The sequence below is a fragment of the Cydia fagiglandana genome, chromosome 2, assembly GCF_963556715.1.
Source record: "Cydia fagiglandana chromosome 2, ilCydFagi1.1, whole genome shotgun sequence".
NCBI classification, from domain to species: domain Eukaryota; kingdom Metazoa; phylum Arthropoda; class Insecta; order Lepidoptera; family Tortricidae; genus Cydia; species Cydia fagiglandana.
The window spans coordinates 25,475,091-25,489,749 of record NC_085933.1 but is presented as its reverse complement, the minus strand read 5'-3'; the positions used below and the strand labels follow the sequence as shown (position 1 = coordinate 25,489,749).

Genomic DNA, 14,659 nt, shown 5'->3' with positions numbered 1-14,659 from the left:
GTATGGTAACGTTAAATCTTACCTGACAAAAAGTTTGACTAAGAAGATTTATGTTGGTTAGGTTTAATGATATTATTCTTTCTCATAAAATACATACAAGTCACTTACACGAGAACAGGGTACAAAGTAAATAAAAGTAATCCTATTTACGGTAACATAAGGCTGTATTGCAATGGAAAGTCCGTCAGCTGGTCACGTGAATACTTAAAATGTAAAAAGAAAAATATCTTTTTCAGTCAAGGTTAGTTTAGATGAAAATTGTTAATCGTTAACGCTACAACAATTAAAACCTTGGCTACGCGTACTAACCCGGTACCTAAACAGTACCTTCAGGGTGACTTGGTGTACCTAAACAGTAAATATTTTGGTTAGGTTAGGTTTGACTACATGATGTGGCCAACCGATCATTTCATGAAATGATTGCCACGTCATCCTGAAATGATCAAATCTAAGATCTGGTCACTACACGAAATGAAGTGAAAGTCTTGCGTGAGATGCGCGTCAATCACCAACCCGTTCGTCAAGGTCGTATCAAAACTATACTGGAAGACGTAATTCAAGACCAAAAAAGTAAGATAATGTTGCCACTTCATACTAGAGCGTCTTCTATAAAAATAAGTAAATAAAAGTACTTTTTTTAAATCGTAAGAGTAAAATTACCCATAAATAAATTATCTTAGCGTGTTTATTTATAAAAGGAATTTACTATTTTACAAACAAATTATTGCAGTGGCAACATTGTCTTACTTTTGTTTGGTCTTGAATTAAGTTTCTCAGTTTAGTTTATAACCGTAACAAGTCGTTAAATCTGAATCGAGATCCTGTACCTAAATGTGATATGATATATATGTCTTCTACTTCCTGGGTATAACTAAAGTGTACAATACATTGTACAAAATATAAAATCACACCTACCTACTTATTCTTTACTACTGTGCTCTTGTTGCATTTTTAACACTGCCACAGATTAAAATGAAGTTTACTGTTTGTGAATAACGGAACACCTGGCCTCGACCTTTGCAAGCACAATTTCCAGTAAAAGATTATAAATTCAAACGGATTTGTGAGGTTCTCTCAGTGTGAAATATGGATACTCGTTATTTTATCAAAAACTGTAATGGGTTGTAGTTGTTACTGTTTTTGGTATTGATTCTTTCGAAGCTACTCTAGTCATGCGGCCTAGCCCTAAAAATGTCTATAAATTAAAAATTAATCAGCAGATAGCATCATACCTCCACCACACCACGGTGCCGTATTATAGGTAATATAGGTGGATATAATATTCTCTGATAACGACTTGACTCTAAAGAAAACCAAAAAGCTGAGCCTTGAGTGCTCGGCTTAGTCTCTTTTTCTTTATTATAAATTTATTTTAGTTAATAAATTAGGAGAAACTTTATCTTCTTCTTCAGTCGGTCCCTCAATGCTGAGGATCGTGACGTCATGTCCTTATGTTGAAGACCAGGTTCCTCCATAGGCTTCTATTTTGGCCAAGCGCATAGCTTCGTGCAGTTTTAACTGCATAGGTGCAGTGATTTGCACACCATCTAGTAGGAGGGCCCTGATGTCTGTTGCCTTCAACTATACCCGTCATAATAACTCTCTAGTCTATCCGAGGAGAGACGTGAGAGAAGTGAGGAGGAGAAAGTTTGTAGAACAGAACTTACCTACTACCACCATCTCGGCGGCTTTAATATCCGTGTGGAAAAGCGGAGCGTCGGCTGACACTTCACACTGGTACTCTCCCGTCAGAGTTCTGTCCACTTCTGTTAGAATCACCCGGTTCGCGTCCGAGCCTGCCACCTGTGGACATAAAACAATTATGTACCCCTAGTGTAAATTTCATTCGATAGCGAGACGTGACATACGCGTTAGCATTAAATCTCATTTTCTACCTCCAGCTTGGCGCGCTGTTGAAAACCCATAAAAAATGCTGATTATGGTCTTCCGGCGTTATAAAATCTGTCAGTGTCAAAATTGTCATTTCTTCAATCAGTCACGTTGTTATAGATATAAGATAAAATAGATAAGATAAAGTTTTGGACCATAATAGTTGGGAACTTTCAGACTAAAGTTGGGTTAGTTTAGTACGTATCGTCATGATTTAAAAAAAAGTGTCATGCTTGTGTATAAAATAAAATAAAAGATTTCCGATAAGCGCTTATCGGAAATGTCATTTTTTTCATAAAGTTTAATTAATTAAATGCGCCTGTAATATAAAAAAACACGGATCAAAAATGACAGCGCAGGTAAAAATACCGCGTATCCCGTGTGATGTCAGGCTGCGGTGCGCTATATTCAGTAAAGCCCCGTGTCACAGCCGTTAAACTGAACAATTTTATTCAAAAACAACCGGTACCCTTACTATGAGGCTGATTTGAACTCACAAGTTAATGTCTATTTCGTCTGTCTTCTTACAAACTATATTTTTTTCATACGTTTTTTGAAATAACTACGCAATTACGCATTATCTTTTTTTGGCATTTACATTTATTTTCTTGATAATGTATCTTATAAGATACATAATTTTACACCCTCTTTTTGTATTTTTTCTACGAGTATTTTTTGCTCTACCAGGCTTGCTTTTTTATTTGTTAAGAAAAGGGTTAAGTAATTTGTAAATATACAAATAAAATTATTAAATAATATTATAAATGATTCCTGCCAAGTATTTTCCGCTTCTCGGAGATGTGGTTAGAACCACAGTTGATGAAAAAAATATTTCACTTTCTCAATAATACGGTAAACAATTGAATGGGTTTATGTTGTTAATGTCGGTTTTTCTCGCATTCGCTACCGGTGTGGTCGGTGTGAGCTATGCGCTACGTTTCTTAGCCGATTATTACTGCCGATTGCTACGTTTCAATTTCCGGTTTGAAAAGAAAAGTGCCTACAAAAAGAGAACCCGCTTAGCGGGTTACTGCTGGCTGGTATATGCGTTTTGGGTCCTAGTGGCCGTAGACTCACGTAAACTCATGGTAAGGGTATACATATTACCGGGCGGGGTAAAAAAGCCTTAACTTTGTTAAATTCCAATGGGAAAAAGAGGTATTTTTTCATGACATTTTTTTACGGTTACGTAAATATAATTGTTGTTTGTTCACTTATGTATTACGTAAATCATTAGATATGGTATGGTAAATTATTAGATAGGTAATAATTATTACCTAGACTATATTTCTGGCACACATTTGACATTTGGGGATCTTGAAGAACCGCCGCCATCTTGGAAAATATTATGTTTCAGATTTTTCCCGAAATGCCACAAATGATTTGGACTCTGGGTCAGTCGGGCAGAATGTATTATGTGGCAATTTCTCGTATTTCAGAAATCATAGATATACTTACGTCAACTTTGATCTCAGCCACGGGGAACACTTTAGTGGCCGGCGACTCCTTCGGCACGTAGCGGTAGAACTCCATCATGTTCCGGTACCACCGGATGGAGTACAGCTGGGCGCCTTCCAGCTCGTAACTACACATCAGCTCCGCGCTCGTGCCAGACAGCACAGCCTTTGGTACGTGGATGTGCAGGGATTTCAGCGTGTTCACTGTACCTGGAACAAGGATATAAGGATTTTGGTTTTAGGGCATTTTCTAAAATAAATATTGAAAACCTGATTGATCCTGGTGTTAGGGTTCATTCCACTTAGAATCACTAGCATATTCTGCTATATACACTTAGGACATTATACTAGCATACAATATAGTATAGCATTATAATAGCTTTCACTAGCATATTATACTGATGCTAAAGAAAAGCTCCAAAAATTTGTATGAAAATTAAACTTGTCACACACCTACAACTCCTACAAGTAAAATATTTTTCAGACTAAAACGTGACCTAATGGAATAGACATTTTGGGACATCTTATTTAATGGTAGGATGGAGAATGCTGTCGATTCTGAAGTATATCCAAGAATATCCAGATTTGAAAGACCAAGAACCACGTTCGACGTGTTGCCTCTCTGTCGCACTTTTAAATTCGCACACAAATGGGAAAGGGAGGCAAGACGTTGAACGTAGTTCGCGGTAGGCCCTCTGGTTTTCGATATACAAAACGCCTTAAATAACTTTTTGAACGCGACGCTTATCGTGCGTGGCGCGTCATCATGAACTTTATCGGAATGCACGAAGGTCGATATTGGGATGTAGCTGCGCGCGTCAGTTGACGTTTTTAGCGGTCAAAGGGTTAAGATAAGATAAATGTTTTTGAGGAAGATTAATGGTGTGGCATATTGCAAGGTGCAGTTGGGTGGACTGAGAATTTATTGGATTTTTCGGAATTGCAGTGTCATAGTTTGCGAATAGTGTGCGGTCATGGGAAATATTTTATTCAACTCGAAGTCTATAAGACATGCTCAGGTGAAATCTTACACAGAATGGAACATATTTTCTAGAGGCTATGCTGAAAGGATAGTATTATTTGAAGTCACAATCAAGTTATTACAATCGCAAAGCTGGATTAAAAAGTAAAACAAAATCATGAAAATGTCATATTTTTATATCAGTGACAACCCTACCACTACAAAATTATTTACATTTCAAATTGACACATGTCATTAACTTATTTAAGGGGCCCACTGATTAACAGTCCGCCGGCCGGTATCGGCCTGTCAGTTAGAACAAAATGTTGACAGTTCCGAACAACTGACAGGCCGATACCGTCCGGCGGACTGTTAATCAGTGGGGGGCCTAACTTTACGTTCGATGCTCGGATCTACTTGCTAGGGTTGAAACATGCAGATTATTGCACTAATGTTTAACAAACTGTATCTCACAAACGGTTAGAAATTATTAACATATTAGCATGATTAATAAGTGCAAAATACTATGTAGCCTAAACAATTCCCCGATTGTATAAAAGTCATTCGTTCTGTTCCACCCGACATATAATGACATCTCTTGATAAAGTAAATCATGATCGTTCGTATCTGGTAAAGATTAGAAAAGAATAGAAATAGTTTATTCGTGGCTTAAAAAATAGGTAACAGACAAAAGAGGGAAAAAAGAAAGAAAAAAGAGATAGATTAGAGATTAGATACCTCATTTAGTACTTAAAGAGCGATTGGACCTGTGTTCGAAAGGTTAAAAGTTAGGTTCGAAATTTCCCGACTCAGTGATTTTTTTCTTTAATGAAAAAATCTGAAGCGTTAGCTGAAACACCTTTTAATCGCCAACCACAAACATGTTTAATTATAAACTACGTTACATCACACTAACAACATAAGTAAAATAGTTTTTCAAAATGTCTCTTAAATTTTACATAAAATTCTAAAATACATTATTTCCAAAGTAATCCAAAGATTACGACGTCTCGTAGCTTAGCGCGGACCGCGGAAGAAAGGTCATTACTCAACTTTAAAGTGACAGCAACTTCGGAGAATGAATAACGTTCACCTTCATTATTTTACGATTTTAACGCGGATGTAAAAATCAAACAATGTAAATCCATTGTGAACGTCCAAGTACGACGTGATTATGTGAGTGATGAGCGAAGACAGTTTTGATAATTATGTTGTCCATCTTAAACAACAACGTCGATGTTATTGTCAATTTCCATAGTAAAATGAATGGTAGTGCTGCTGTCCTTGGAAATGGACTGTCACCTTTACGTTATTCAGATGCAGGCAACTACGAGTACCTACTCTTTTAACTATAGAACGGTTCAAAAATATTTGCCCAAAACCCACCTCACTATAAAAATGACTAAATTTAAGGCATTTGTCGTCACAATTTGCGAGTGCAACATTCCACGTCCATTTAACGAGCGCCGGGAAAATAAAACATGGCGGCTATAAAACATAGATTACCTGTTAGATGGAGCATAACATAAATGACACTACCTTTTCATGCAACAACGTTTCTGCTTTAGCGTCCAGCAATCAGCTCATTCAGCAATGTCAATCATCTTATATTTAATTACACAAACGGGTCTACCGCGATATAATTTCATTGTTTTTACCTTTAATTGCGACGTTTCAGCTGAGTTACACCAGCTGTGGTCACGGAAAGACTGATGAAATTATAACGGGTAGACCCGTTTGTGTAATTAAATATGGGTGCAAAACGCGAGAGATTTAAGTGACAATCATCTTGATAAAATGTGTCACGTATTGAACGTTCTAATCACGACAGCAAAGCTGCAGAAATTGACAGTGACATTGCCCTGTCCGTTACTGCAATGCTACACAAGCAGCGACGCAGCAGTATTACTGCTGCAGTCGTTATTTGAATGCCACCTTTACTGTCGTGTCGTGGTCGTGCCTGCATGTGCACAAATAAGTAACGAATGGTGCCTATAATGGTCTACTCATTTGGATGTCAACTGCAGAGCGGCATTACTATTGTGACTACTGCTGCGACTTTGATGCAGCCGCTACATCTGTCAATTTCCTTGATGAAATAAGTGACGTTTGCTGAAGCATTACTGCCGCGATCCGTCACTCATTTTATAAAGGAAATTAAAAGATACAGCGACGACGGCATACGATTCCCCCGGCTGAATATTGGAGCGGCGTTAATAATAGCGTAAGCGCCAGCCGCCATAAGGTACCCTTTGCCGTGGAACGTCACATATCTTTATTATTTCATATCTAGTGAATCTCTGATTCATTTCCCGAATCGCGCCGTGAGTTGCGTTCTCGCGCGCGAGTACATACCTACTTGAAGTCGCGTTTGATGTATGGCATCGCGCGCGAGAACACAACTCATGCTAGAACGTCAGGACGTCACTTTACTCTTCGTCAACGCTTCACATCGCGGAATCTACAAGGAGGTATTCTACACAATAAAATGTTGAGCACAGAGTGAAAAAGCAACACACGTGGACATCGCAGCAATTGCCGCGACTGTCTAAATAAAAACTAACGAACTAGACGTGTGTCGAAAATTGTTTTTAATTGGATTGTTCGGTGGATGGTTGCGGATTGAAAAGAGCAAAGAACAGAGCGGTAAAATGTGAACCAAAATTAGATCGGCTATCCAACATCAACATTTAAAAACGTATGTACCTACCTACCTAATAAATTATGTCGTGAGGTCAATTTTATTCGAACCTATATATGGATAAATATCAAAATTATGTATTTTGTTATCATTTGTGTTTGCGTTTTGCTCGTACTTGTCCGTACACGTATTGGCACGAGCGAGACGCAAGCGTCCGATAAATAAATGACATCAAAATGTACGTTCAAATTAGCCTCTGTGTTTAACAAAATAATATATGTATGAAAGTTTTATCATGAAAATATAATAAAATTGTAAACATGAGCTGAAGATTTCTCCAACAGCATATAAATATTAAAAACATAATTTGATATACCTAGGTCCCGATAAAACAAGAAAATGGGAGTGCACTCTTCAATATTTACGATCATAAATTCTACAACAAACACACACTGCGAACGGCCACCAGACAAACAGTGGAGAAATATCCATAGGGAATAGAACCCGCTTCTACTAGCAAACATGTTGGCAAAAATGTGCAAACAATAGCTATTACATGGCAGGCTTCGTTTGTACCTAGCAGGTTAGAATCTGCAGACAGATGGAGTGCATTATTTACATCATATTTTCACGGAAACTTAATCACGAACGAACGTGTCTTGCTATTTCTGTCAGTCTCGGTACAAAAAGTACTGACATTAACTGAAGTAACATGACAAATACGAACGTTCCCGAGAAAATACGATGGAAAACAGTTATGCACTACATCCTGTACCCTCTCGTGCCGTCCATCATGCAAAATTATAGCTAGGGAACTTTGAATCTAGTTGTATTTTTATTTTGGGTTGAATTTCATTTGTCTGAAAATTTCTGTCGTCGGTAATGTAACTTGGCTTATACCTACACTAGTGACCCGCCCCGGCTTCGCACGGGTTAGCAAATTATACACCTAAACCTTCCTTAAGAATCACTCTATTGATTGGTGAAAATCGCATGAAAATCCGTTCTGTAGTTTTTAAGTTTATCGCGAACATACAAACCCACAAACAGACAGACGCGGCGGGGGACTTTGTTTTATAAGGTGTAGTGATGAAACATATCAAAACATGAAAGAGTTGTTTTTTTTTTGCCTCGACTTGAATCTTGCTCATATATATGTAGGTAACTGACATTAATTAAAATGACATGTCGTTTTGAATACGAATGCCGCTTCAGATTTCTCTGGAATTCTCACAATTAACTGCAGCAATATGTCGAGGCAGCGACATTTTCAGAATCAACATAAACATGTGCAGAATAATTAATCTACAAACGTAACGCGTGATAAAACACAGAAAACATGGCTTCACTCTGGTAAACTTTGCTGAGTAATCAAAACGCGTGAGTCTGCATAAAATATTCCCATTCGGCGCATATTAAAATAATATCGGGTCCGCAAACTCTAGGATTTCCCAAATAGTCTGTTTCATTTCAACAAACAAACCATAAATTTGGAGATTTAAAAAGCTTTTATCTCTTTGTTTGCCAGGTTTTGCTGTGCGATACCCGACTAGCATAAACTTCAGTTGTTAAACTGTGACACGTTTTAAAGGTTTTCCGATATCAGTGCTGGTTTGACTAAGTGGCTTGTAAGCGTGCCAAGTCCTTAAAGAAGGTGAAAAGAGTAAAACCAGTGCACACCGGATGAATGTCGTAGACGTGATCTAAAATGTTCGATTAGTGCACGCGCACGTTACGCAAGTGGTGTGCCGGCACTCATAAGGATTCGTATATCACAATGAGTACGTGCACGTGTAGGCACACGCCACCGGTGTGCACTGGCGTTATGAAATGGCGGCGAAGCAACGCTGTACAGTTATAGCGATAACATATCAAAAATACAGTTGTCACTGTCGTTTTTTCATGCAAATGTTTTAATTACCTATATTAGTGTCTTTATAACAAGGCTCATATGTATTGCAGATTGCTCATGCTACTTAATATATTGGTGTCACTTTAGCGTAATATCGCCATGACACGACATTAATTATGATAGAAACTGTCTCTCTGTCTCAAAATAAAGTCTGCTAATGATCCAGTTTGCGTTGAATTTCGTGTTAAGACATCTTGACAATCTGTCCAATTTGTCGCGGAAAGGGCTTAGCTGTCTGCCCGAATGACATGACAGATAACATCAATCCTCATTATAACTTTTTTAATCTTCAAAAACAAATCATGCGCCTAAATGTACCAGGCAATAATAAGTTGGTAGTACTGTCAGATTTGGAGAGCAAAGAGGCGATAACAGCGGCGTCGTTTAGCGTTACGACCCAAGTTCTAACGACGTGCCATAAACTGAGTATTTACTTTACTCACCTTCGAGGCAAAGGTTTTGAGGGAAAAATGTACTGCACGGCTATCGTAAAATGTAATGCCTCGCGATCTCTGCTTTCCTGGTGCCCGAAAACCTTTGTCTCTCTATTTTAATCGCTTCCTTTTTGTGGTTGTAATAAATGATGGCTGGCTTTTACTTTAATGGGGTCGCCACAAAATCTTTTTTACTAGTTTCATAAAACGGGTGTATGAAGGTTAAAGCTCAACATGGGTATTAATTTAAAACTTTGGAGGCGAAGTACAGTTTTATATCGTGTGCTATGATGGCATTCATGGCAGATAACAATTACATCCCGGTTGACGGTAACACTAAAAAAATCTCAAAAGGAAACAGGAAAGTAGCAGTTTTCCACCCTGGTCCCTTTGTAAACACAATGGATCAAAATGACGTATAAATTACCAAGTTTCGGTACACATTTACGTAGCTTCACATTCGGGATGTTAAACGATGCCCGCCGGCAATGCAGAGCGACGATATACGCAAAGTACCTGAGGGCCTACCGCGAACCACGTTCGACGTGTTGCCTCCCTGTCACATTTACGTACGAATTTACAAGTGCGACACAGAGGCAACACGTCGAACGTGGTTCGCGGTAGGCCCCCTGGGTATGTGTTCCTGTTGGATGCGAGAGTTTCGTTCCCGACCGGTATGATGTGATCTAGAGGCCCGTAATAATTACCTACGGTTTAACGATAAATACTGCTGACCTGTCTGGCTCGGTGGCTGGTGACCCTGCCTATGAAGCCGATGGTCCCGGTTTCAAATACTGGTAAGGGCATTTATTTGTATGATGAGCACAGATATTTTTTTCCTGAGTGGTATTTTCTACATATATTATTAGTATTATGTGTTATTAGTATTAATTTTTTAAAACAAAAAAACACAATACCTACGTATTGTGTTTTTGTGTTAGATTCTAGTTTGTAAGTATTTAAATATGTACTAAATTTATATATTAGTTATAGGTATGTATTACATTTATTTTGTGGTCTAAGTAGCCACAACACAAGTCTTATTGAGTTCACTGTGAGACTTAGTCAATTTGTGTGTGTCCTATAATATTTTGACAAACTTTAAAATGTGGACAAACAATACATTATGAGTTACGACACTTAAAACTTTTTGGTAAACAATAGAGACCCGAAATTTACACTAGGGGCTCTGATTATGTCACTTTTGGTTAAAAGTGTACATAACATAACAGATGCCATGTCAAAGACAAACACGAGGGAGGCGTTAAGCCAGGAAATTAAAAAATAAAGTTTAGGGTGTCGTGTATATGATGATCAAAATATAATTTTTGCCGCTTTCCAGAATATAAAGGTTTTGGATGTTTGTAAAATAGGCCAACGATTAGAATCAAATTAGATAAATAAAATCATTTTGGGGAATTAATTCCTACCAAGCTAGAAATCATTTTAATACCTTCATTAGGTCCTAAATTCGTATAATCCGAGTTAGCTCCATCCCAGGAGTTGTGGATTTTATTTCCACAACTCCTGGAATGAAGGAAACTCGGATTACGCTAATTTATTTAGAACTAAATGAAGGTATTAAGTAAGGCGATTTACAGCTTGCTGGGAATTCATTCTTGGAAAAAAAATAATTTGATTGGCCTAAAATACCAACAGTGATGTTTCTTCAAACAAAAAGGCAGTTTTGACACTGACATATTTAATCCATATCGTATCTAGACGTAATATTTGACGTATCTTAAAGTTCGAATCGGGCATTATACCAACGTTACTGCAGCAGTATTGCAGCGCGATATTACTGCATTGCTAACGCAAATGTCAAATATCCGAGCAGTAACATCGATTGTCAAACTTGATAAATTTCATCACAATCATGAGAGCACATTAATAATCCGAAAAATGCTCACATATCACAATATTTCCCACTCAAGTGTCAATTAACTTAATTAATAAATAGCGAAGCGGAATCACTATTATTTGGTCGCGACGCAATAATTCTCTCTCGTGACGCAATAATTTCTCGTCACGTGACGCAATAATTTCGCGTCACGTTAATTATGGTCTCCGCAGGAAGTGCCGACTACGACACAATTTGTTTGTTTTGTTTATAACTGCTGGATCATGTGTAGGGTGACCATGCTGTGGGATAGTTTGAGGAAATCCTCGAAACGAAATTTCCGTTTCCGCTTTTTGGAGTAAAGATAATCATAGGATGCTAGTGTTTTATTCCATCAAACTAATTGGAAAATTCCAACTCTGCATGGCATTTGCAAAGACAAAGTGTGGCCATGCTATCATTAATGGCAAATTTTTATATTAATTTCTATGAAAATATAATTCTCACTTTTTTCTGCCTAAATAGGTGAAAAGTTAGCTTGGTCGGACTCAACTTCGTTTCGTTTTGTATCGGCCCTTGAATTTTAAGAGCCCCTATTACGTAGGTACCCTGTTGCATCAAATACTATTTACCAACCGACTCCGTTAAACGGTAGACCTATAATTGTTATGATTAACTACATATATGCCCTATAGGTGTTGTCAATTGTGGTGTCATTTTAAACAGTATTTCTAAGACAGACTCGTATTGACACATAGTATATTTCAGCTAATATGTACTAATAATGACGTAGGAGACAAGACTGCCAAGCTGATGTGAGGCTGGGTGGGTTACTTCTGCCGCAGGCATTCGGATAGGTAGGTTAGTATTATATAGCAGTAGGTAGTAGTAGTAATCACTTGTACACAACACAAGTTTACGCCAAGTGGATGCCGCAAATAAGCGCGGACGTGGTTGGTGGGACAAATTACACACTTTCATAAATTACTGGCCGTAAACAGCACAACAACGAGAGCTGTGGAGATCAAGGGGAGAGGCCTTTGCCCAGCAGGACACTATAACGGGCGAAGAAAAAAAAACAACGGGTTGAACTCCGGGAGAAGTGAAAACTTAATGACATTGTAACAGTTTTTCGATTAGGTCACGTATCCGTCTTACGAAGCGTCTTACGTCTTAAGTCAAAATATTAATAACAGCGCCATCTAGTGCGAAATGTCTGCAGCACTATGTATAATTGAGGTTAACGCCATCTAGCGTTATTTCGTCGCATTACTTGAAACCCCTAAGCACATCACCGTTAGAACTAGAGTTATATTAGTACCAGTTAGAGGGAAACTCAGCAGGCATTTAAATCAATAATAAAAAACTCAATAACATTGTAACAGTCAGGTCACGTGTCCCTCTTACGTCTTACGGTCACGTGACACCTGTTACGAGTTTAACATTTTTTCCCCATCACAAAAAGTGCATAGCGCCGCTAAAGAAGTTTTCACTTCAAAAATATTCGGTTATCCTCAAACGTGTGGTCACCACGCGCGGACAGGGTGACAAGAGAAAATTTCCTGGGGAAGTTGTGATTAACTACCCCGACGCAGGCTTCCGTAACTGATTAGCAAGAAATTCGCTTGCTGGCTACACTACTTAATTTCTTTTACTTTTGGGGATTCTGGCTGGTCACTACATACCAGTAAGATGGAAGTAGACTTTCTAAAGCTGACCACTGACTAACAGTCCGCCGGACGATATCGGCCGGTCAGTTGTTCGGAACTGTCAAATTTTTGTTCTAACTGACAGACCGATATCGTCCGGCGGCTTGTTAGTCAGTGGTCGGCTTAATAAAATATCATCAATATCATCATCATCAGTAAGTATTTAAGAGCTATGCTCTTGTCGGTGGAGTAATCGCCACTCTTCTTTTTGCTGGGCCAGCCATTTGGCTCCCTCGTACGACACGGCAGTAACTCTATCTTTTATTTGGCTGAGATATGTGAGCCTGGGCCTTCCTCTTCTGGGTCTTTTCCCCTCAATCTTGCCCTCCATGATGTTTAAATAAAATTTAATACTAGCAATAAATGTCACGGTTGGATGTCAACTGCAACTGCATTACTGTGGCGGCAGTGATACCATTCTATGGTTTATTGTCAAAACAACATCAATTCATAGCACAAAATACTGGTTCTCTGTGCCGGTTCTATACTTAGTAATAATAGTTCTATATTTCTAACCCCCTTGCTTTATCTACATGATGTAAAGTTCCAATGCTAAAGGGGCCTACAGATTATCAGTTCGCCGGACGATATCAGCCTGTCAGTTAAACGCAAAAGGTGATAGCTCCGAACTGACAGGCTAATATCATCCGGCGAACTGGTAATCTGAGGGCCCCTTAAGATTGTTTTCGGCCCGCTCAAGGAGGGCCTAATTTATCGTCTTTCCAGACCGATTAAACACCGAAATGATTCGCACCATTAACCTTTGTAGGCGGATATTTAATTTTGAATGGGTAAGTATTTGAGGGAAAATAGGTTAAATGTGTAATTTCTCTAATTTTGTCCAGAATACGATGTTTCCCTTTAAATTTTATCATGTGTTTTATAATTTATAAAGAAAATAGTCTGTATACACGGTGGCTAAAAAATAAATGCTTTCCTGTTGCCAGAGAGTAATATTACTGTTAACTTGTCACCGACTTCTCATAACAAAATTATCCGGTAGTTAGCAAAAGTTGCCATTTCTCACCAGCTACTGGCGGTAGCTGAAGGCTATAGCAATCGATTCCAACTAAGAAGCTATCAATATCATAGAATTCATAGATTAAGTATAGTATCATTCTATGTTGGTAGTTGTGCGCCCACGGTTTAATTTTTTCTGTGTTACTTCTTCCATTCATACAAACAAATTTCAAAAAATAGTCGCGAGCAAACGTAGACTATATTTAAGTTGGCTTTTGACCATATAGTTGGTACCTTTTGGACTATAGATTTTACGGCAGGTCTCGTTTAGGTTGCGGTATAAATCCATAGTCTTTAGTCGGGCCACTCTATTTGAGCGACTAAATCACAAACAGTTAAACATAGACCAGATCTACGATTAAATAGTTACATATTCATACTCCGTATGTTCTGCATTCAAGCGAGAATAATGCACTCCACAAAGCGATGTTTAAGACGAAATTATCAAGCGTTTGCTGCAGGCCAGTGGGCTGCAGTTATCTCGAATTATGTCTCATGCCACAAGGAAATGTAGTTTGTGAAATGAGAATACTATAATATAACAGAAAATATTCTTCACAGGAAATTGGATACACATTTTAGAAATAAACGGTGAAATTATAGAAACCGGCAGACAAATTGAATTACTTTTCGAAGCCGTATGAAAATATCTTGGAGTAGGTGCCTATGTTTTATAGAATTTATAGGGTTTGCACACGGGTAAAAGAAATGTCATTAGCTTTGGTTCCTAATTAACACTTAGACTATCTTAGGCTCAAAGGGCGTAAGGGACAAAATGGCGAAAATGAGTTATAA

The 14,659-nt window shown here is 38.2% G+C and overlaps 1 protein-coding gene across 1 annotated transcript in view; it reads right to left on the bottom strand.

Annotated features, from left to right (window-relative positions):
* The window catches only part of LOC134679095 (uncharacterized), a 126,675-nt gene that overhangs the window by 34,036 nt on the left and 77,980 nt on the right, over positions 1-14,659 (bottom strand). Inside the window, exons 2-3 of the mRNA XM_063537942.1 lie at positions 3,349-3,557; positions 1,668-1,803 (exon numbers count right to left, since the gene is read on the bottom strand). Coding sequence (XP_063394012.1) covers positions 1,668-1,803; positions 3,349-3,557 — 345 coding nt within the window. The remainder of the gene's footprint in view (positions 1-1,667; positions 1,804-3,348; positions 3,558-14,659) is intronic.